This window comes from Acinonyx jubatus, chromosome B4, assembly GCF_027475565.1.
Source record: "Acinonyx jubatus isolate Ajub_Pintada_27869175 chromosome B4, VMU_Ajub_asm_v1.0, whole genome shotgun sequence".
NCBI lineage: Eukaryota > Metazoa > Chordata > Mammalia > Carnivora > Felidae > Acinonyx > Acinonyx jubatus.
Window position 1 is genome coordinate 90,319,497 of NC_069387.1, and position 20,986 is coordinate 90,340,482.

At 43.1% G+C, this 20,986-nt stretch overlaps 1 protein-coding gene across 2 annotated transcripts in view; it reads right to left on the reverse strand.

The window, feature by feature from the left end:
* GRIP1 (glutamate receptor interacting protein 1) overlaps positions 1 to 18,732 on the reverse strand; it is a 670,689-nt gene extending 651,957 nt beyond the window's left edge. For both annotated transcript variants that reach the window (XM_027071309.2, XM_027071305.2), the window contains exon 1: positions 18,524 to 18,732. In XM_027071309.2, the coding sequence (XP_026927110.1) occupies positions 18,524 to 18,581 (58 nt within the window). In that variant the 5' untranslated portion in view covers positions 18,582 to 18,732. The remainder of the gene's footprint in view (positions 1 to 18,523) is intronic.
* Positions 18,733 to 20,986: the final 2,254 nt, after the last annotated feature.

Consider the following 20,986-nt stretch of genomic DNA (forward strand, 5'->3'; position numbering starts at 1 on the left):
TATGCTGAAATTTGAGATTATCTACCACGCAATCAACCGTATCTAAAGAAAAAATGGTGTAGTTTAGGATGCATGTATATATGAAACGCAACTTTAGAACAAAGAACAATGTTATATAATAACATTATAAATGTTTCCCTAAAAAATATATAAACACTCCCTAATAGGTCTGCCATATAACTATGCAGCCCTTTGGTTGCAGTAATAAGCAGGAAATTGATTAAGTACTACTTCTGCATTTGATTTGAAGAAAAAAACAAATGGCATAATAAATTATTCAATTAAAGGCCATTTTTTATGTCATTCCATTAGAGTGCAATGAATTGGCTTCAAAAATAGGGCGAAATACACTAATCCTCATTTTACTGGCATGTTATTATATACTAGCAAAACCAACTGGACTCATCTAGGGCCAGAAAGAAGCTGTTAGAAAGACGTTGCCTCCAGTACTTTTTTAAGAATCAAGAATGAAAAGAAAAAATAGCATAGATAAGGAAATACATAAACTATTCATATTTGTTTTAAAAGAACTCATCTTGTCTTAAGCACAACTTCTTCAAATATCAAAAACAAGTGTTTTTTTTTGTTTGTTTGTTTGTTTTGGTTTGGTTTTGGTTGTTTTGTTTGTTTGCTTGTTTGTTTTACTTAAAGCAATTGAGAGATACAATTCAGAGATACTAAGTGGTGATATACCGTACTCTTCACTTTTACGTAGCTTTTGCCTCTAGATAGAGGGGAAAAGATAGGCCTATCTCTTTCCCACCATGATTTTTCACAATGCCAACTCATCTTGTTCCCTTTACTCATTCATTTAACAAAATATCAAGTATCCACACGGAGCCCTGCGCCATGGGGGGCAGGGTGGACACAAATAAGACTATCACACAGGCACTGATGTAACCATCGTATTTCAGAGTATCAAGAAAAAGATTTCCACTGTAAAACATTCCTCTATCATTTTTCCGCTTTAACACATCTAGTATATCATCAACAGAGGTATATCTTAGCAGAAAATATTTGTAGTGTTAAACGTGAAAGAGCACTTTTTCAAAGGCCAGTCCATGGATTGCCAGTGATAGAAGAGAAACTCCCTGCTCACCTGCCAGCTACCTTTCTTGAGGTGGGAGTAGTCTATTTAGATCCCCCAATTCTTCAACCCCATAGGGGAGACCAGGAATGAGGCGGTATGAAAATCTAGGGGAAGAAGAATCTTCTGCCAGAATCAAAATGCTTCAAGTTCAAAAGATAAACCCTGAAAAGCAACACGAAACCTGCATGTGAACTTCACTACTCTATCATCCGAAAATCATTTCTCCTGCTCTCTGAGTACCACTGACTTGGAAACTCAATTGAGAACCTACTATGAACCAAGTATTCTCTATGTGTTAGGGATAGAGCAGTAGTAAATCAGACAAAAATCCTTGCCCTCGGGGAGCTTCCAGTAACAATAAACACTAGGCATACACAATATACAAATAAATAAGTAAACTAAGTGGTATGTCATATGGTCCTAAGGAGCAAATTAAAGCAAGAAAGAGAAAGAGTGTTGAGGAGGTTGTGATTTCAAATAAGCTAGTAAGGGAAGACCTCACTAAGAAAGTGACATTTACACAAAAATTTGAAGAAGGTGAGAAAGGAAGTCTTACAATCAAAGAGAAGAGTGAGTACAAAGAAGGACCCTGAGATAGGAGTAAACTGGGTGTTGCTAAGCCCAGTCTGACTGCAGTGGATTAAATGAGGGGGGGGCTAGGACAGAGAAATAAGGATAAATTGGTAACAGAGATTATACAGGGCCTCGTTATTAAGGCCTTCTATTTTGGCTTTTACTCTGGGTGAGATGGGCCACCATTAAAGTGTTTTGAGCAGACCTGTCATGTTTTTAAATGATCACTCTGGCCGTTCTACAGAAAACTGTTGTAAGAACAAAGGACAAGGGGACAAACAGAAAACCAGTTAGGAGGAAAATGTGGTAATCTAGCTAATACAGATGCTGGTAGCTGAATTGGACGTGGTAGAGGTAGGTGATGACAATCAGATTCTAGATATATTTTGAAGATGGAATCAACAGGATTCCACACATAGGATCCAGGATCTAACACCCTGGAGGTAAGATATGAAGAAGTAGAGGAATCCAGGAAGATACCAGGGGCTTTGCCATGAACAAGCAGTAAGACAGAAACAAAATGAGGCATAGGTTTGAGGGAGAAAGTCAGGAACTTGATTTTAGGTATATTAGGTGCAAGATGCCTGCCTGTCAGATAGTCAAATGGAACTGTTGAAAATCAAGGAATCCAGAAGCCTTGGATTAAAAGAAAGGAATAGGCTGGAGATACAAACGGGGGAAGCACCAGCATATCAGTAAGACTGGAGGGGAGCACAAAAGAACAGGAGGTACAAGGACCAAAACCTAGTGCACTCCAATATTTAGATGTCAGGGATCCAAGGAAAAAATACCAGAAGAGACCAAGAGGAGTAGCTGATGAGGGACGAGGAAAAGTAGGACAATGTGATGGACCAGTGACCACATGAATGAAGTGTTTCCAGAGAGGAGTAGTTAATGATGTCAAATTCTGTTGACTGGTCAGGAGATAGGTGATTGAGAATTGGCCACCAGGCTTAACAATATGGAGGTCATTGGTTTGCTTGGTAGAAGATAGAATAGGGCACAAAAATTGGACTGGACAAGGTTCAAGAGAGAATGAAAAAAGAAATATTACAGAGTGAACATAGGAACATCTCTCAAGGGATTTCACTAGTAAGGGGAACAGAAAATTGTAGTGGTAACCAGAGGGATTGAGAGTCAAAAGAGGTGAAAAAGTAGGTGAAATAATACCACGGATGTATGCATAATGGCAATAATCCAGCAGAGGGGGAGACTGATGATGCTGGAGAGGGGGGGAGAATATGTTGGAGCCATGTTCTGGAGTGGGCAAGAGGGAATGGGATCGTGTGTACAAGTAGAGAGCCGGCCTTGCACAGGAGCACACAGTTCAACCACAGTAACAAGAGTGAAGACAAAATATATGGGCAGAGGCAAACAGAAATGCTCTTCTAATTGCTTCTGTTTTCTAAGTGAAATAGGAAGCAGAGTTTTCAGCTGAGGGTGAGAATGGAAGAGGAGGTGTTGAAGGTTCGAGGAAACAGGGAAGAGTGGGAGGTATCAGTCATCTGGGAGAGCAGAGGCATGAATGAATTGACCAAGATAATGTAGCCTGATAACCCAGCAGCACTAAGGGCCCGTTGGGGATCAGTGATCACAGAATTAAGGTGAAAGCAGTCAGCTTGGCTGAGTGTTTTTCTCCAACCACATTAAATTTTACAGAAGTAAACTACAGTGGTAGGGAGTTTCACTGGGTTTTCCAGATGAGTCCTACCAAGTGAGAGAGGCATGAGCGAATTAAGAATCCTCCTAAAAGACTGATTATATGATATAATGGAAAGTCAAGCTGGAAAGAAGGGAAATGAAGACCTGAGAAGAGTGTTGACAGTACGTATAAAGAAGGGAGAGCCGATGGATTTTAGGCCCTACTGGAATTGAAGTCCGTTGGAGTCAGGATTACAGAAAGACAGGTGCCAACTAGAGAGCAGAATGAGATAATGGAGGGTGCAGTCATTAGTAACAAGTATTGGGGCAGCCATTCTCAAACATGTTGGTCTCAGCGTGGCTTTACATTCCCAGAAACTAGTGAGGACCTTAAAAAAGTTTTTGGTTATGCAAGGTATGTCTACTAATATTTACAATATCAATATTAAAACAAAAATTTTTAAACACAAGAATATACAAGTATGTATTCCATTAGTGGCCAGAATGAAGATGTTCATCACATCAGGCAGTTTTCTGCAAAGCTTTCCCAAGACAAAGATATTAAAAAGGCAAATAATGTCTTAGTATTATCGTGGCAATAGTTTTGACCTAACAGACCCTCTGAAAATGGCTTGCAGCCCCAAGGGGCCCCTGGACCTCACTTTGAAAACTGCTGGTGTAGAATGTGGTCACAGAAGCGAGCAACTGAGGTAGAGTCGGATAGAACAACCGAAAGACAGGAAGACACAGGATGGAGAAGCAAACCAAGAAACTGGAGGGACCATTTATATGAATATTGAAGTCATAAGAATTATGACAGAAGCCACATTGGAACAAGTGGCAGTGAGCCAGGAGTTAAAATGGTCACATACCGCAGAGAAGTGACCACAACAGAGAGGAGCAGTGGTTTGTAGGGTGCTATAGCACGAGATTCAAAATTACAAATTTTCAGAAAGGAGGGGAAGAAAACTGACTGGAAACAGCAAAGAAGAACGGAAAGGACCTTCTGTCCCTCCTCCAGGAGTAGGACCGCCTGAGAGGACACAAAGGAAGCAATGGAAGAGCCATGTTTCAGTTAGATCGAGAAAGGGAAGGGGAAGTTCCAGGGGAGGCTGAGGATATAAAGGATGTTGCTGATGATAAACAACGAGTTCCAGAGAGTGCAACAGAACAGGAGATAAGGGATCCAAAACGGGGCCATACAGCCTCTGTTTCACTTACCATTGCCATGTAACAAATTACCCCGAAATGTAGCTGCTTTTTATGAACCATTTAGTGATGCTAATAGAGTCCACAGGTCAAGAATTCAGACATGACAGACACAATGGCTTGTATCGATTCCATGATGGTCTGCGGCCCCAGCTAGGAAGAGTCACAGGCCAGGGCACTCAACAGCTGAGGGCTGAAATTATCCACAGGCTCATCCACTCACACGTCTGGTACCTAGGCTGGGAAGACTGAAGGCCGGGATAGACAAACAGGGCACCTACATGCGGGCCTCTCCAAGTGAACTGAGTTCCACACAGTGTGGTGACTCACCAGAAGCAGGAGAGCCCGGTGGTGGCTCAGAGCTCCAAACCGAGTGTTCCAGCTAACAAGGGGGAAGCCACACCATCTGTTGTACCTGAGCCCCAAAAGACACACAGTGTCAGTCCCAGCATACCCTGTTGCTTAAAGCAGCCACAAGCCTGCCCAGATTCCAATGGAGGGGACACAGATACTCAGTGGGAAAACTATCAAAAAACAAAAATTTGGAGGCTGTATTTTAAAACCAACTTCTAAGTACATTAACCTCTGTACAAAAGGAGCAGTTTCCAGATGCTGAAAGATGAAACGTATAGAAACATTATATATGCCATTGACTGATTTTCTGTTCCTGCCTGTTATGGACTGGATGTTTCTATCCCTGTGTTGAAGCCCTTACCCCCAGCATGGCTGTATTTGGAGATGGGGCCTCCAGGAAGTAATTAAAGTTAAATGACATCACAGGGGTGGGGCCCTGATCCCACAGGATTAGTGTCCTTGTATGAAGACACAGTAGAGTTCTCTCCACCTGCACCTCATGCATATTCCAGGGAAAGGCCATGTGAGCACACACAGTGGGGAAGGCAGCTGTTGGCAGCCCAAGGAGAGACCTCCCACCAGAAACTAACATGATACCTTGATCAAGGACTTCTAGCCTCCAGAACTGTGAGAAAATAAATTTTTGTTGTCTGAGCCACCCAGTCAGTGGTACTTCATTAGGAAATCCCAAGAAAATTAATACATCGTTCTCCTTCCTTTTTCACTATGATGAGTCGAAGCGAGAAGGGTGGGGTTTTGAGTAAACGTAGTCACTGAATGCAGGGCTCAGATCACACCCAATAACATTATAGATTCTTGATGAGAAAGCAAGACTACCCTTCATTGGTAGGGCTTTTACACACACACACACACACACACACACACACACCAGCACCATATATCAGCTGATATAAAACATACATCAGCATTCAAGTGCACGATCAAAGCCAGATGAGGTACTTCCTCAGCAGATGCAGCACTACAGGTGTTGGCTTCTAGCCTGGCAAATTTTCATTCTCCTAACTAAAATTATGGGGGGGAGAAAAGTGAAACAGTAACAAAGAAACTAAATTTATATTGCCTTGTTCAAGGTTTTCACTTAATGAAAATGTGCTCTGCACACACTGGAAAATTATACATTTAAAAAGAAACACTTGAATTCATCTGAAAAATCTAATTTTAATGCCAATCTCTTTTAGTCAACAATCCTGACACTTCTGAGGAGGGCAACGGAGAAATCCTGACTGTCGAAGTATGACTTGGTGAGCACGTTAGCACAGTCCACAGTCTGTGTCAATGGCATTTAGAAGATCAATAATAGGAGAGACAAATACTTGACATCATAAGATATCAAGGAGGAAAACTATTCACAGAGTATGTATCAGAATAAATGAACAAATAAATACTACTACATTATTATCTGTTTATTCACCTATGTTATTATCTACTGTTTTGGTGTTGTTGTTTAATGTACTAACAGGTAAAAACCATCTTCCTTAATTTTTTCTCAAATTATGAACTGTACTTAAAAAGACGTAGACTCTACTAATAAAAAGATGTCAAACTCTGTATCAGACTTTCATACTGTCTGCTCTATTCAACAATTGTGAAAACAAACTAAATTAACACTTGGCTAGTAAAATAATAATTCTAGCATCAATTCATACTAGAAGTCTTAAGGATATCTAGTGATCTCTTTTAAACATCTTTCTTCAAAATAAAAAGTAAACCTTTAAAATACATCAGTATCTGAGGCGCCTGGGTGGCTCAGTCGATTAAGCGCCCGACTTCAGCTTGGGTCATGATCTCATGGTTTGTGGGTTCAAGCCCCACATTGGGCTCTGTGCTGACAGCTCGGAGCCTGGAGCCTACTTTGGATTCTGTGTCTCCCTCTCTTTCTGCCCCTCCCCCGCTCATGCTCTGTCTCTCTCTGTCTCTCAAAAATAAATAAACGTTAAAAATTTTTTAATAAATACATAAAATACATGAATATCTAATTGCTAATGCACGTTGCAATTACACTTCCAATCATGAGAACTACTATGTCAGTTCTCACGTTCACACATTTGCTGATGAAATATAAAGGGCAGATTTCTAATAAAACTATTAAGTGAAAAAGGTGTGTGTGCAATACAAGGTATCGGTCAGCTTCAGGCTACGTCAACTCTAGGTTATTTCTTTCTTTCTTCTCTGACATTCCGATCTTACGGAGAGGAACCCACCTAAGATGCGAACAGGACTGTTCCTTGTGTTCACTCACCCTTTTGACCCTTGTGCCTTCTAGTTTTAAGTTTTCAAGTCACTGAAGCCATTCTAGATATCTGATACAGCACAGAATGAGAAAAACAGGAAGGGACAGGGGGACAAATAATCAGATACAAGTGTCCAATATGCTGCAAGGATTTAAAACTCCTTGACAAGTGCAAAAAGAGAGAAAAACACCTGTGTAGCTTTAAGGGCAATAGTGAACTTTCTGACGAGTGATCCTCATCACCCGGCACGATGGTTATTTGGCAGAGACAGCATTCAACATGGCATGAGAGCAAAGCAGAGGTAGTATCTGCAGAAGGTGCCAGATCTGCAGAGGTGGTGAGAGCACCTCCCAAGATCCCACAAACTCCACCATGATTCAAGGGAAAGAGTTAAGTGCCCAAGAGGGATACAGAAATGCTGACAGGACTGGTACCTAAAAAAGGCATAGTTTTGACAAGACGGTCACGGGCTACAGGATCTCACAAGTAGACACAATGGCAAGGTCCAGGAAGTCCAAATCAGCTGCCAGGATGACATTCAAAGACCAAATGGGAACAGTCTCATTTCAGTGGAGACCAGGGCACAGCGCCCAGTCACCAAGCATGCCAAGTGCAGAGCAGGGGACAAAGTGAGGGTCACACAGTGAATCAAATGCCCTTCACCCAGCGCCATGAAGATACTAACTTTCCCCTTCAGAGAATGAGGGAAGGAACACCCTTGAGAAATGAGAGCAACCACCAAAGAAAGAGTGCTTAAACTGAAAACTACTATGCTCTTAATTAATAAGATCAGATGTTTTCCATCTTCAACATGAGTGGGATCTCAAAGGCAAGGGGAAAGCAGCTACAGAAAATAAATTATGTTTCATTTGTATATCTCACACGTACTGTGTACATTTTTACACACACACACACACCTTTCTCCCATCCTTCTGAACCTTCCTCCCTAACCCCTGCCACATAAACATGTTCTAACCCAGTACTATCCAAAGTGTGGTCTGTGGTCAGTGTCAGTCAGGAAAACTGTTACTCACCCATGGTTAGATAAATACTGAAAATGAAGTCAGGCATTCAGAAACTCCTATAGCAATGTGTCACCGCCCCAGCATCCCAGTCTGGGATTAATGCACTCACCTCACTGAACAGGGTAAAGACATATACAGATGTGGTCAGACTCTGGTAACTCAGGTGAGCCCTAGTACACTCACTGGGCTGTATGGGACCACTTACCAGACTGGGATGAAAAGAGCCCTCCATCAGAATAGTTTAAGAAGCACTAACATAGATCAGCATGTAGCCCACTGCTGCTACCAGCTGCAAAGCCAATGCTGGCTTTTGTATTTAGGATCACCATTGTGTAAAGCAGACCAATTAAGAATGGAGGGCTTCAGGGCCGTCCGGGTGGCTCAGTCGGTTAGGTGTCTGACTTCGGCTCAGGTCATGATCTCACACTCCGTGAGTTCGAGACCCACGTCGGGTTCTGTGCTGACAGCTCGGAGCCTGGAGCCTGCTTCGGATTCGGTGTCTCCCCCTCTCTCTGCCCCCCCCCCCCCATGCTCATGCTCTGTCTGTCTGTCTCTCTCTCTCTCTCTCTCTCTCTCTCTCTCAATAATAAATAAACGTTAAAAAAAATTAAAAAATTTAAAAAGAAAGAATGGAGGACTTCACACATAAATGATGCGTTCATGCCCAAAACAACCAAGTAACAACAGATTGTTAAAACCAAGGTTCCAAAGGAGTTCAGCCAGTGGGGGGAAAAAAGGGTAATATTACTTTCCATAGCAGCATGTGACAACGTTACTTTCCATAGCAGCAAGTACCATATTCACGCTCCAAGAGGAGATTTAGTTTCAGGCAAACAATATCAAGTCACATGAAATAAATGTCATTAATTTGAAAGTTATTGATTTTTTAGTAGTTTTGTTTATATTTCACTTGTAAAATCTGTTGTGGTTCTGTGATTGTATGAGAGCTATAAGCATCAGGAATTTACACCTAGTTTTATGTTAGTACATATTTAAGCAGCATAGTAAAAATGAAGTCAGCAGTGGATATCTGCAAGAAATTTTTTCTCCTGTAAAAAGGTTCTATATGTGATTTCAATTTGAGAAGTAATGGTCCCTTAGACATTGGGTTGAGATCAGAAGCTTGGACTGGTGAGAAGCAGAAACCGAACAACAGGGCGCAGGAGACAAGGTCGACTCCTAGTCTGAGCTGGACTTTTCCAAGGACAACCAGGAAAGAGGCTGTCTTCCGGTGCAGCTTTGAATGTATTGTAATTTAGTTGCATTATTTGAGTTGTTTTGCAACCAAATGGGAGCCTAACACGGCAAACCTCATAACATAACTGAACTTCATTTTGGAAGATTTTTTTCCTGTTTTTAAGTAATCTCTACACCCAATGGGGGCCGCAAATTTACAACCCCAAGATCAAGAGTAGCCAGCCCGGTGCCCAGAGAATTAAGGTTTTTACTTCTCCCCTTTGTCATGTAAAATTAACAGGTTTCACTCCATAACATAATCCCAGGAGGTCAGTATGCCAAGAATCATCCTCATTTCAGAGATGAGAAAAGGGAGTTTGGGGGGGGGGGGGGGGGGCGGGGGGGAGTAGTCTATGCCTAGGCCAAAAGATCAGGAAGATGGCTGAGAGAGGACTTGAACCCCAGTTTTGTTATTTTGAGTCCTATACACGAACTATTTTTAAACATTATTCACAGAGCATTTAGTTGTTTTCAGAAAATAATAATGTTAAAAACCCCACCCAATTCTATTAGTAGGAAAGACATTTCCACAACATAATAACTACCACATTTCTCTCTCAATTAAAAAAAAATTCACATACCTGGATTAGAAGAACAAATATTGTTAAAATGTCAATACTACCCAAAGAAATCTACATATTCAATGCAATCCGTACCAAAATAACACCAGCGTTCTTCACAGAGCTAGAACAAACAATCCTAAAATTTGTATGGAACCAGAAAAGACCCCAGATAGCCAAAGCAATCCTGAAAAAGAAAACCAAATCTGGAGGCATCATAATTCCAGAATTCAAGCTGTATTACAAAGCTGTAATCATCAAGACAGTATGGTACTGGCACAAAAACAGACACTCAGATCAATGGAACAGAATAGAGAACCCAAAAATGAGCCCACAAACTTATAGCCAACTAATCTTTGACAAAGCAGGAAAGAATATCCAATGGAATAACAACAGTCTCTTCAGCAAATGGTGCTGGGAAAACTGGACAGCGACATGCAGAAAATGAACCTGGACCACTTTCTTACACCATACACAAAAATAAACTCAAAATGGATGAAAGACCTAAACGTAAGACAGGGAATCACTTCTCGGCCTTTTGGCTAAGATCAAGTGTAAACATAAGACAGGAAGTCATCAAAATCCTCGAGGAGAAAGCAGGCACAAACCTCTTTGACCTTGGCCACAGCAACTTCTTACTCAACACGTCTCCGAAGGCAAGGGAAACAAAAGCAAAAATGAACTACTGGGACCTCATCAAGATAAAAAGCTTCTGCACCGCAAAGGAAACAATCAGCAAAACTAAAAGGCAACCAGTGGAATGGGAAAAGATACTTGCAAATGACATAACAGATAAAGGGTTAGTATCCAAAATCTACAAAGAACTTATCAAACTCAACACCCAAAAAACAAATAATCCAGGGAACAAATGGGCAAAAGACACGAATAAACACTTCTCCAAAGAAGACATCCAGATGGCCAACTGACACGTGAAAAAATGCTCAACATCACTCATCATCAGGAAAATACAAATCAAAACCATGAGATACCACCTCACACCTGTCAGAATGGCAAATATTCACAACTCAGGCAACAACAGATGTGGGCGAGGATGCAGAGAAAGAGGATCTCTTTTGCACTGCTGGTGGGAATGCAAGCTGGTGCAGCCACTCTGGAAAACAGTATGGAGGTTCCTCAAAAAAGTAAAAATAGAACTACCCTACAATCCAGCAACTGCACTACTAGGTATTTATCCAAGGGATACAGGTATGTTGTTTCAAAGGGGCACATGTACCCCAATGTTTATAGCAGTGCTATCAACAATAGCCAAAGTATGGAAAGAGCCCAAATATCCAACAGATGAATTGATAAAAATGAATGGATACACACACATGCACACACACACGCGCACACACACACACACACACACACACACACACACACACACACACTGGAGTATTACTCAGCAATCAAAAAGAATGAAATCTTGCCATCTGCAACCATGTGGATGGAACTAAAGGGTATTACGCTAAGCGAAATTAGTCAGAGAAATACAAATATCATATGACTTCACTCATATGAGGAATTTAAGGTACAAAATAGGTGAAAATAAGGGAAGGGAAGGAAAAATAATATAAAAACATAAGAGACTTAAACATAGAGAACAAACAGAGGATTACTGGAGGGGTTGTGGGAGGGGGGATGGGCTAAATGGGTAAGGGGCATTAAGGAATCTACTCCTGAAATCATTGTTGCACTATATGATAACTTGAATGTAAATTTAAAAATAAATAAATAAATAAATTTTTTTAAGGATCACTTAAAATTCCTAATTAGTTATAGAAGACTAATGCACAGGATAATAATTATTTTTCCTTTAGGATCAGACGGTATAGGAATTTTACATAATTAAAAACAACTAAACAAAACTTGTGCACATTAAGCCATCACTATGACCCAATCACTTTGGTGGCCTTCTATTTTCACATTGTTTTATCAGATCATGTTTATATTCCCCCCTTCCTCCTCCCCGATATAAACTTGATGAAGAGGAAATAAAGAAAGGCAACATGAGGTAGAAAGAATACCAGTGTCTGTATCAAGGCACTGGGTCTCAAGACACAGTCTGATTCTAATCACAGTCTAAACCAAAAACCTACATGCCCCATGTTTCTTACATTCACCTGTCCTCCTCCTGAGTATCTCTGCAGGCCTGAAACAGGGCAGTAGCCTCCTACGTGACCCCACCCCTCCAGAATCTCCCTTTCCCCAATCTTTTCTCCTTGTTACCAGGATGACCTTTCCAAGATATAAATCTGATCCCTTCACTTCTCTGTCGGAAGTCCTTCAATTCACCGAACACCTGATGGATGCAATGTGAACTCTTTCATCCGACATATATAAAGTTCTTCCAAATCTGGCCCTCTCTAGGCTCCTCTTCTCCAACCAGCTTCCCTACCTCATGGGGAAATGAATATTCATATTCTACACTCCATATGCATGGTCTTATTCTACACTTTGGCTCCTTAAGAAACCAATAGTGGTTCCTGGTATAATTTATTCTACAACGCTTTGGAGCACACCATGCCCGCTGCCTGAAATATCCATCCTCACATCCCCATCCAACCTTCTAAGTTCTTCTCCTTCCTTCAAGTCTTTTAACACTTCCTCTGTGCCACCTCTTCAATACAGTCAATCCCTCTTCTCTGCTCCCTTGGCACTAATCTTTACAGGAGAAGAGAGGCTGTACTGAGTTATTTGTCACATCCATGACTCTATAACTACCCATAACAGTCTTCTTGAAAATGGGAACCATGATTTTCTCATCCCTGGTACCCATCATGGCAGTTAGTGGTAAATAAAAGTTTGCTGCATGTATGAAAAAGTGTGGCCTTAGGACTTTCTTCATCTTTGTGACAGTTAGACTCGACTTTATCAATGACCTCATAAAGTTCTGCAGCTTAGTATAGCTTTTCACAAAACCCTGGACTTTTTTTTACTGGTTTATAAAGTTTTTAAAGAATAAAAATTTATCATTTTATCATCAGGACACCTTGGGGTGTTAAGTTTACAGATCTATATCAAGATATCATAAAAATAATGAGTTGCTATTACTGAGCCGGAACTATATGAAAGGTACTATCATAAATTCCACATTTGTTAATTTCATTTACTCCTCCCAAGAGGTAGATGTTATTTGTCCTCATCTTCAAAAAGAGAATACAAGGGCTTTGAGAACTTAAAAGAGCACAGAGCTAGAAAGTGCTGATGGAATTTAAACCCACTGTTGTTTGACTCCAAGTATCTTACTGTCCACCACTGTGCTGGGTGGAGCTAAGGAATCTACCTAGAATACTAACCACATTTTCACATTCTTTTCAACACCTGATTTGCTGCTTAAAGTTTAATCGCTGTTGAAATGAAAGACAGTAAGAAATTCAATCAGGTGCATTTTAATCAGCAGATACATTTATTTTTTTTTTTATGTTTACTTATTTCTGAGACAGAGAGAGACACAGCATGAGAGGGGGAGGGGCAGAGAGAGAGGGAGACCCAGAATCGGAAGCAGGCTCCAGGCTCCGAGCTGTCAGCACAGAGCCCGACGCGGGGCTCAAACTCACAAACCGTGAGATCATGACCTGAGCCGAAGTCGGTCACTCAACCGACTGAGCCACCCAGTGCCCCTCAGCTGATACATTTCAAGAACATTAACTTTCCCTTAAAACTGACGGCACCCTTTGGTCACTGACATGCCTAAACAAGTAGGTTTCTTAAATAAGGAAATTTGTATTGATAAGTTTTTATATTTATATTTAGGTAATCTTTGAATTTATGAAGAAATAGACTTTAACAAAAGATAAATCAAGAGATTCAAAGTCAGGTTTTGCTTTTGCATTTGAATATTGTTCTCTGTTGGACATGTTGCTTTGTATTACTATTACTTTTATATTTTGTATGACTAAACTACTATTATGACTTAAGTGAACGTAAGCAGCTCAAATCCTAAAAACCTTAAACCATCAGCCATCATGCAGCATTTAATATAACAGTTTTAAAAACTATGATATTCAATTCTCAATATTCTTTACCAATTTAAATTGGTACTTCTTTTTCTTCATGAAAAAAAAAAAAAACAATCAGCTTACCACAGAAGAAAGCATTATCTGTTTGGCTACTGGGCCTTCTGATAGATAGCTAGGCTGAGAGTTCAGATGAATGGCTTTAATTAAATAAAATGTTGGCAAAAGAGCAAATGCACAATGGCTATTAACGATACAGTAGTTTCCCAGTTCATCGCGGTGAGGAAAAATACTTAATTCTTATTAATTCTTGCCTTCACGGCAAATACTCTATGAAAACAAGGAAAACTATGGAATTATAACAAGTAGTTAGAGAAAAGCCTTTCACTTAAATGACTGTCTTTAAGTTTAACCAAATAATTCTACTTAAAAATATGTTGACATTTCAATCCTTATTGTTAGAGTTAATAAACCCATCTGGTCAGTTTGTCAAAAGCCCAAAATATACTTTGGAAGCTTTGTCCCACTATCCATGACTAAAAAACTCTTTTTATAAATTCTTAATGAAAGATTCAGTGTCCGCTAAATAGGTCCAAAAAATCCATGTTTTGTGTGTGTGTGTGCACACGCGTGCACGCATGTGTATAATGCTAAAAATTCCATCTCAAGAAATATAACTTAACTTCTTTTTTGAATTCTCTCTTTAAAAACTGGTGCCCTAAGTCTTGGCCTTTTAACTTTAGGCATTTTTTTTCATTCTGTGAGCATCAGTTTCTCCATCTGTCAGGGGAAATAATAATACCTACCTTACGGGCATGTGGTAAGGATTGTACCAAATAATGCATGTGAAGTGTCAACCACCATGCCCAACACATAGCAGACTCTCCATGCGTTTTGATTGCTTCTCTTTTCCCCACAGCACTCTCCAGTCAAAAGTCAAATTTCAAATTGGAATTTTTGATAAGCAGGCTGTGTACCATAGGGTCAACAGATCTCCTTGTGGTGTGGAAAATGAAACAAACCAAAGACAATAATAAAGCACACTGCTTAAGCCCCCTGTGCTTTCTCACAGACATTTTATAAAAACTAAAGTCTTTATATCTAAAGGGATCCAGAAACTCTCATTCAACAAAACAGAAGCAAAAGCCCAGATACGATAATTCCTACTGAAGTCCAAAAGAAAGTTCTCAAGTTTATTTGTACACCTCCAAAACATATGAGAAGAATAGAAACGCCAGGAGAAAGGGAGCTATACAAAATGCATACATTTTCCCCGGTGAATAAACATACACACACACACACACACACACACACACACACACACACACACACGAATATTTACTAACCAAAGCCACAGAAATCAGAAGGGAAGCTACAAGCCAAAGGAAGCATCATTAATTACCAACATTTTCCTTAACAACTATATTTCTATTACACATGATAAACTAATGAGCAGATTAAAACAACTAATATATTACTTAATCTAATTTGAGTGGGTTAATTAACAGTTTTTAGAGTCCTTTCTCTTCTCCTGAAACATTTAGCCAAAAATGTATTGGGTGACTTCTAAATGGATTGGGTTTATCATCTCCGGCAGAAAATCGGAGGAGGGAGGAGATAGAGAAATGTGTCCTGAATTTTAATAGTATGTCATCGTACATGAGTGAATCTTAACATGTCATTTTGGAAGTAACTGCATTAACCGCAATAACCCATATGCTACAGTTTCTCTGCTCAGCATTGCATGCAATAGCAATAGTTCACTCAATATCATCTTGACAGAAGCCTTCAAGATGAACCCAAGTTAGGAATGGTGTATAGGTATGTCATGAAATCAGACATACTGGCCAAATCTCTCTTTGTATGTGATACATACCAAGAAGGTAGGTTCCCTAAATCTTTGAGTTGAGATTAGGATATTTTATAAACATTAATGCTACGAAATACTTGTAAAAATAAGTAGTCCTTAAAGAAGCTAGCAATCTGTATTCATTTGCATTAAGTTTCGGGAAGAGATTTAGCTAAACAGAATCTGCATGAAAAAATGCTATGCTAGAGTAGTCTCCATGATGGGTTTCAGAATGTTTAAATATAAATTGGAGTTGGGGGGGGGGAATATGAAAAGAGCAATGGTTATGTGAGCACAACCAACATCAGACTTTAATGGTAAGATATTAGAAATGGCATTTTGTCCAATGTTATCCCCAGAGAAAATGTAACATGTACTTGTTCCCTCTATGTTCATTATTTTTCTGACCAACCTCATAGTTCAACATTTTTGTTTATATTTAACAAGAACTAATTCAACACTATTTGAATCATTTAAAATTGTAAATTCCAAAGGGAAAAAAACCTAAATATAAGCTGATGACAAACGCATATAGAAAAAACTACTCGTTCCAATAGTATTCTTCCAAAAGAATAAGCAATTTCAAGCAGTATCCTCTGACATGTGCATTAAAAATCATGCAGGCAGCGCAGTTAATTTAAATATATATGTACATATGTGCACGCACACGCAACTCAAACAGAGACACCAGGTAGGTTTTAAAGAGAACAAAACACATATAATTGTGCATTCCCAGTGAATCAGGACCCCAAAAAGAAATGCCACAAGCAAATCAGATACAATGCTAATTAGAAAAGCATCATATAAGCAAGAAGAAATCTTTAAAGTGTAAAAAGACACCAAGTAACAAACATGCCTGTATTCTCCTATTGGAGAAGGTAAAGAATACCCCATTTCTGACTCAGATTTTTATGTTCTGGAGGAAATTCAGTCTTACCTCCTCCAAGCAGATTAGGTGATCATCTTTCAAAGTTACCATACATTTCTAAAAGACATACAAGTACATTTTGTCACCATTCAAAAATCTACCCGTTTCAGCATTCTGATAAAACTTGTTAGAAGTACCACGATTTTTGATGTTTTTAGCAAACAGATCCATTTAACACCAAGTTCATCGTGACATTCAGTGGACAGGACAGACACTCCATGCTTGACAGAATGCTTTCATTTAGTGCTATTTACCTGGTTATAAATTATTAGTGCCACTATTTGCAACTTTTAAGATATGATTTCCTAGAGGGAAAACCAGGAGCATTTCTAAAGCAGGGGTGCCTTTTGAATGGGTAAACATAAGGTCCCCTGCCAGAAAGAGTGCTGGAAAATGAATGCACATATCTAATAAGGAAGTGGTTAAAAAGGGATGAATTCCCTGAGTCATTAAACAGGATATAAACCAAAGACAGGTTGTGCCACCTAGAGAAAAACTGGAAATCGTACATTGGCTCTTCAGTAAGTAAGCATTATTTCAAAAGCCTGAAACTTTTGGCATGCCCAATAACCAAACCACCCTCCATACCAACTCATCAAGCTGCCGGAGTTAAGCTCCCCTGACAACTCTGCCTTCTCCACGCACCAGATTTGCCTCCCCCTGCTTTCCTCACCCACCCACCCACACAGCACCGTTTAACCTCAGCACCGACTGCTGCCACAGCCCGTGCGGACCCAGCATCCGGAAGCACATCCAATTCTAAAACATTTTCCTCGAAGCCAAGGCCAGCAGGGGTGGGAGGAGCAGGAGAATAAACCCTGGTGGACCTTGCCAGCCAGGGTCCCTCTGGATGCCAGCAGAGTCACGGCGCACACCTCTCTAGCCCCGTGGGGCCTGTATAGGAAATTCTGGTGCACTCAGTACATCACATCCAGGTTACCGAGCTGAGCTCCCTGACCAGCCTCTGCACAATCCAAACCAGCGTGGAATGACCTCAACAGAACCGAGCCTTTGAGGTACAAAGGCCCTTCAACTTTCCTCTCAAGTCACTTGGAAGCAATGTGCCCAGCACACTTCGTCAAGCAACAAAAGGTCTACAAGCAACCTGGCACGGACAGTCGCCTTTACAAAAGAAAATAGACAGTAATTACGAAAAGCCCGCAGTCCTGCGGTATTAACTTGACAGCAGGGACTGCGCTAGGGCATAACTCATCTCCCAGGCATCGCTCCCAGCCCCAGACCCCCAGCCTAGGAACAGCATTCTCCTCCTCCCCTCCCCCGCCTCCGGAGACCTGCGGCAGCGCCCACTTCCCGCCCCGAAGCTCTACCTCCCCCTGCTCCTCCTCCTCCTCCTCGTCCCTGAATCTCCAGCAACTTTGGGCTTCCTAGCACCATCGAGCCCAGCCAGAGGCAGGGACACCGCCAAGGCGGCCGCGGGAGAGGCAGGAAAGTTTGAAAAGTCACTTAAAACACTGCAGGACCCCCTACCAGCGCCCACCCCGCAGGCAGGCACCCAGGGCTCCACGTGCAAGCGGGCCCCGGAGAAGCTACAGTACCCCCTACGCCCCCCCCTCGAAAAAATCTTTCCCCAAACTAAAAGTTCCCTGCCTACCGCACCCTCCCTCTTTCCCCTTCTTCCCGCACCGCCCCCCCCACCCCCACCGAAGAAATCGGTCCGAGTTCGCACAGCGCCGCCTCTATCCGCCAGCGGCCCCGGAGGGCGCGGCGCCCCTCCCCCGTCGGCCGGTGGACAGGTCAGGGGGAGCTGGGGGAGAGGGAGGCACCGGGGGCGGCCCCTGGCCCGGACCCCCCTTCCCTGCCTTCCCCCGCCCCGTCGCCTCACTCACCTCTCTCCTGCTCTTCCGCCTGCAAGCAGATGGGGATATTCTTCTTCCAGCCCGGCATGGTGTCTGCTCCCTGCGCTCGCTCTCGGGCTCGCTCTTCCTCTCTCGCTGGCCCCCTCTCTCCGGGGCTCGCCGCGCCTCCTCGCTCGCCCTCTCGGGCCGGCCGCTGTGCGCTGGGGGGCTGCTCAGCGGGGCTGGGGCGCCGAGGCGGCTCCCGGGCACATCGAGGCGGAGCCGGGCGCCCCGCGCTCGCCTCAAACTCGCCGGCGGCTCCGGGTGGCGGCGGGCGGGCCGGGCCGGGCCGGGCCGGGCTGCCGGGGCTGCAGCAGCGGCCGCCGCGGCGTGGACCTGAGGCCGGGCCGGGCCGGGGGCGCGACGCGTGAAGGCCGAGAGCTGGGGACTGCGGAGCCCCCCAGGAGGTGGGCGCCGGCGGGAGGAGTGGGCTCGCGCCGCCGCCTCCTGCCCCTCCTCCTCCTTCTTCTTCCCCTTCCTTGTCTCTCCGCCGCCAGCAGGTGGGACTCGGAGCCGCCGCCGCACAAAGCTCCGCCGGCGGCAGGACTGAGGCTGCGGGTTCCCCCGGCGCCTCTCGGCGGAGCCTCCCCGGAGACGCGCGCGAGGCTGAGCGGGCACGGAGGGGCGCGCGCGCTCACACCCTCCGCGCCCCGGGCGGCCGGCCTGCGAGGCGCGCCCGGCCCGCCAGGTACCAAACTGGCACCGAGCCGCGGGTGCGGAGTCCACGCCGCTCCGCCACGGCCGCCACTCCTCCCTCCCAAAACCCAGACCGGCGGCTCCAGCGGCTTAGGCAGCGACCTCGCTGAAGTAGGGGGCAGTGTCCTTCCCTCTAGTCCCTCCTCCTCGCCGCTCTCCCCCGCCCGGGCTGTCGCCCCCTCCCCCGAGTTGAGACTTCGCAGCTACGGATTCGCTAACTTCGCCCTCAACTAAGGGAAATAGCAACTTTCGGGATGGCCAGCGCTGGTTCCAGAAATACGTCTTCTGGTGGAGTGGGAAGGGCGTGAGTGGAGAACCTCTTTTGTTTTAAATGGAGCAGGGAGACCTTGGCTGAGTGAATATGTAATCGCTGTCTGCAAGTATCAGAAGGCTTTTAGGATCAGGTTTTATGATTAGTTTCTTTCCCTTGTCATAGGCTTATAGAATATGGGTGGAAGAATGGATATGGGGGAGGGGGACAGCTTTACTGTAGAGCCTGGAAGATTCTGCCCAGACATGGGGGCGCTTGCTTGTGATTTCAAAGCATAATGCTAGGAGGGGCTCCTGACAGTCTTCCAGATGACACTTGGCAACTGTCTGCCCTGTGGGGTGATGACATCCATCTGCCTCAAAGCTGGGGGACTGGCTAGATAATCCCTATGTCTTCACCTCCTGAGTGTCTGATGTGGACTGAAGAATTTCACCCCTGAGGCTGTAACTACTGGTTTGTGGTTGTTGGGGACCAACCACTGCACTGTTAGGACTCTCTGTCCTGCAGTTTATTTTGGCCTCTGAAGGAATTGCAGGTCGCGCTCCCAAACTGACATTGGTTCTTGCCAGCCTTGTCTGTCTCTTCTCTTGGAAACATAACCCTACAGCCAGAGAACCACAAATAAAAAAAAAAAAAAAATGGAAAGATAGGATCTCCCCACCCCCCCCCCCCCTTGCTTCTGCATAAGCAGTCTTATCAGGCTGGGATGTTTGCTCCTGCCACTGTCCCTTGGCTGGGTGGCCAGCTGTCATTACAAAACTGCCCAGCTGCCAAAGACAAGCGGCTATCTCTCCTAAGCAAAGGAGAGGCCCAGGCCCAGGAGCTTCAAAGGTAAAGGAATTGAAGAGCTAAAGGAAGGGCATCGTCAAACCATCCCAGGGGGTTATCAGTAGAAATCCCGTCTGAGCTGCTTAAATCTTCTTTCCAGACTCTTTGGGAAGTAAAATCCAGAAAATCAATCCGAATGTCACACCTGTTACTCTTAAATGGTCCACCCTCCATCCTGAAATAAACAAGACTCCTTGCATACTTTTGTCTTGTCTTAATCTTGTTTCAAGATCTAGAACCACCAATCTTATGGAGAGAAAGGCATTTGTCATTGATTCCCCCCAAAGGAACAGGGCAAACCCAGCCATAACCAGGCCAGCTGGTGTGTAGGCAGAGATCTAGGTTTTGACAGCATAGAAATAACCACAACATTGGCTGTGCTTGCTTTTTGTTTTAATGGCATCTTAAATAGCCATGTAGTGTGTGGTTGCTCTAACAAACATAACCCAGAAGACCGGTATGCTAAAGTATGGATTGAATCATGCTCATATAGTTACATCACAATCAGTGGTGCATTTGTCCTACTGAGTAACAGATTACAGTTGATAAGGAATTCCAGCTCACAAGGGTTAAAATAATAGTATTTTATCTCAGGGAGACAAAATTCCTACTATGTGTTAGACTCTGGGCTAAGGCTAGAGATACAAGAAGAAAATTAC